Raw genomic sequence first — 2,007 nt, 5'->3', positions numbered from 1 at the left:
GGCTGTGTGACCAGATGGAGGGTATTGTGTACTGCTGGCTGTGTGACCAGATGGAGGGTATTGTGTACTGCTGGCTGTGTGACCAGATGGAGGGTATTGTGTACTGCTGGCTGTGTGACTGCAAAGTGGTAAAAAAAACAACAGCCCCACAACCCAAAGTTACCTGAGTATGAGCACAGAGATAGCCACCAGCGTGTAGGCGAGCAGGGTCCCGATGGACATCATGTCTACCAGCTCCTTCAGGTTAAACATCATGGCCATAGTGCCTGGAGTACATACAGACAAATGACACAGTCATGCACACACAGACAAATGACTCATACATGCACACACAGACAAATGACACATACATACACACACACATACATCATGTCGACCAGGTCCTTCGGGTAAAACATCATGCCATAGTGCCTGCATAACACACAGACAAATGACACATACATGCACACACATACATGCAGGTTAGGTGTACTCCAACTAATATTGATCAGCATTATCAAGTAATATGAACATACAAACATGCAGGTTATTGATTAAGTAAAAGTTTCGCAGCATTTGCAACACAATTAGGGAATATAAGTACCCCAGATTAGAGGTGTTACAAGAGAGTAACAAATTAATACAAAAAAAGAAGGGGGAGAGATAAAGATGACAGATGTTTGGTAGGAAAGAAGGAGCAAACCACACTGGAGCACCCGCCAACCACCAACATACATGTACGTTATGTGTATTCCAGGTAATATTCATCATCATCATCATAATCATCATCATAATAATCATCATTGTTTGGACGAGTGGAGGTGCCGCTAAGCATATTGACAATGGAGCCGAAAAAGAGCCTCGCTCTCGCTTGAAGATTTCTTTGTGGAGTCCGCCAGGCCCATTAAGGAAACAAAAAAAATCATCATCATCATCATGTGGCACGCACACACATACATATGCAGATTACATGTTTTTCAAACTAGAATTCATCATCTTGATCAAGTGCCAGATCTGTGACAGACATCCGCGATCAGTGATCATGATTCACCATTCATTCCTTCACTCAGATGCTCTCATTAAAAAACTATCTATTTATTATCCCAATCATTCCCCACCAACCATCTGTTTACACTTTCCAATTCTGTTGTTCCTGGTCTACCACAGCCTGCTTTGCCTTTAATTTCAATACAGAGAGCTAGATGTTCAAGAATTGTGTCTATTCAAGTGCCTCAGAAACTGTAATTATTTATTCCGAATCAAATTGTTTTTAATTAATCAGCATACGGCCCACATGAGCATTGAGTAAGGAAAATATTTACATAAAGTAAAACCAGTACGTACATGATACATCATCATCATCATCATCATCATCATCATTGCCTTTCTCACCCTGCATCAGGGTATAGGCCACGGACAAACACCCTCCACTTTTCTCTATCCTGTGCTAGCCTCTTGGCTCTTGATGTTATTCCAACATGATACATGCAGGTATTAAATATGCACAGTACAAATATTCTAGGGATAAAAAAAACCACAAAGAAAACACAACAGCATGCAGAGGTGTGCGTTCCTTTCACAAAGTGTTAATTTAGAGAGTCTTCAGGCTTTCTCTAACACCAACAGATAGTTTGCGGGTGTTCACTTTTCAAAATGGCGTATGGCGGAATCTTAACTCTTTCAACCCCATCGGGCGCCGGGAGCGTCCGGCGGTAATAATCCTGTTCCCCATCCGACGCTGGGTCTGATACTAGCCTAGTGACAACTGTTTCGTTTTATTTTGCGCTAGGCGTAGTTTCTTCTTGTCTTTTGGAACTATTTCCCATCCAAGTTTTTTCGTAGGCCTAATGACAAAACTTTTGTTTCCTTCATTCAGAAGTTGGAGCCAAGCTTTTGACAATGACAATGACAATGACAATGACAATGACAATGACAACTACAACGACAATGACAATGACAATGACAATGACAATGACAATGACAATGACAATGACAAAATGACAATGACAAGGACAATGACAAGGACAA

General features: G+C 41.3%; 1 protein-coding gene across 1 annotated transcript in view; it reads right to left on the bottom strand.

The window, feature by feature from the left end:
* The window catches only part of LOC101847370 (cationic amino acid transporter 2), a gene marked incomplete at its 5' end in the record, with an annotated part of 20,980 nt that overhangs the window by 12,074 nt on the left and 6,899 nt on the right, over nucleotides 1-2,007 (bottom strand). Inside the window, 1 exon segment of the mRNA XM_013087891.2 lies at nucleotides 164-266. Coding sequence (XP_012943345.1) covers nucleotides 164-266 — 103 coding nt within the window.

This window comes from Aplysia californica, unplaced genomic scaffold (genome assembly GCF_000002075.1).
Source record: "Aplysia californica isolate F4 #8 unplaced genomic scaffold, AplCal3.0 scaffold00655, whole genome shotgun sequence".
NCBI classification, from domain to species: Eukaryota; Metazoa; Mollusca; class Gastropoda; order Aplysiida; family Aplysiidae; genus Aplysia; species Aplysia californica.
This window is presented reverse-complemented; position numbering and strand designations above follow the sequence as displayed.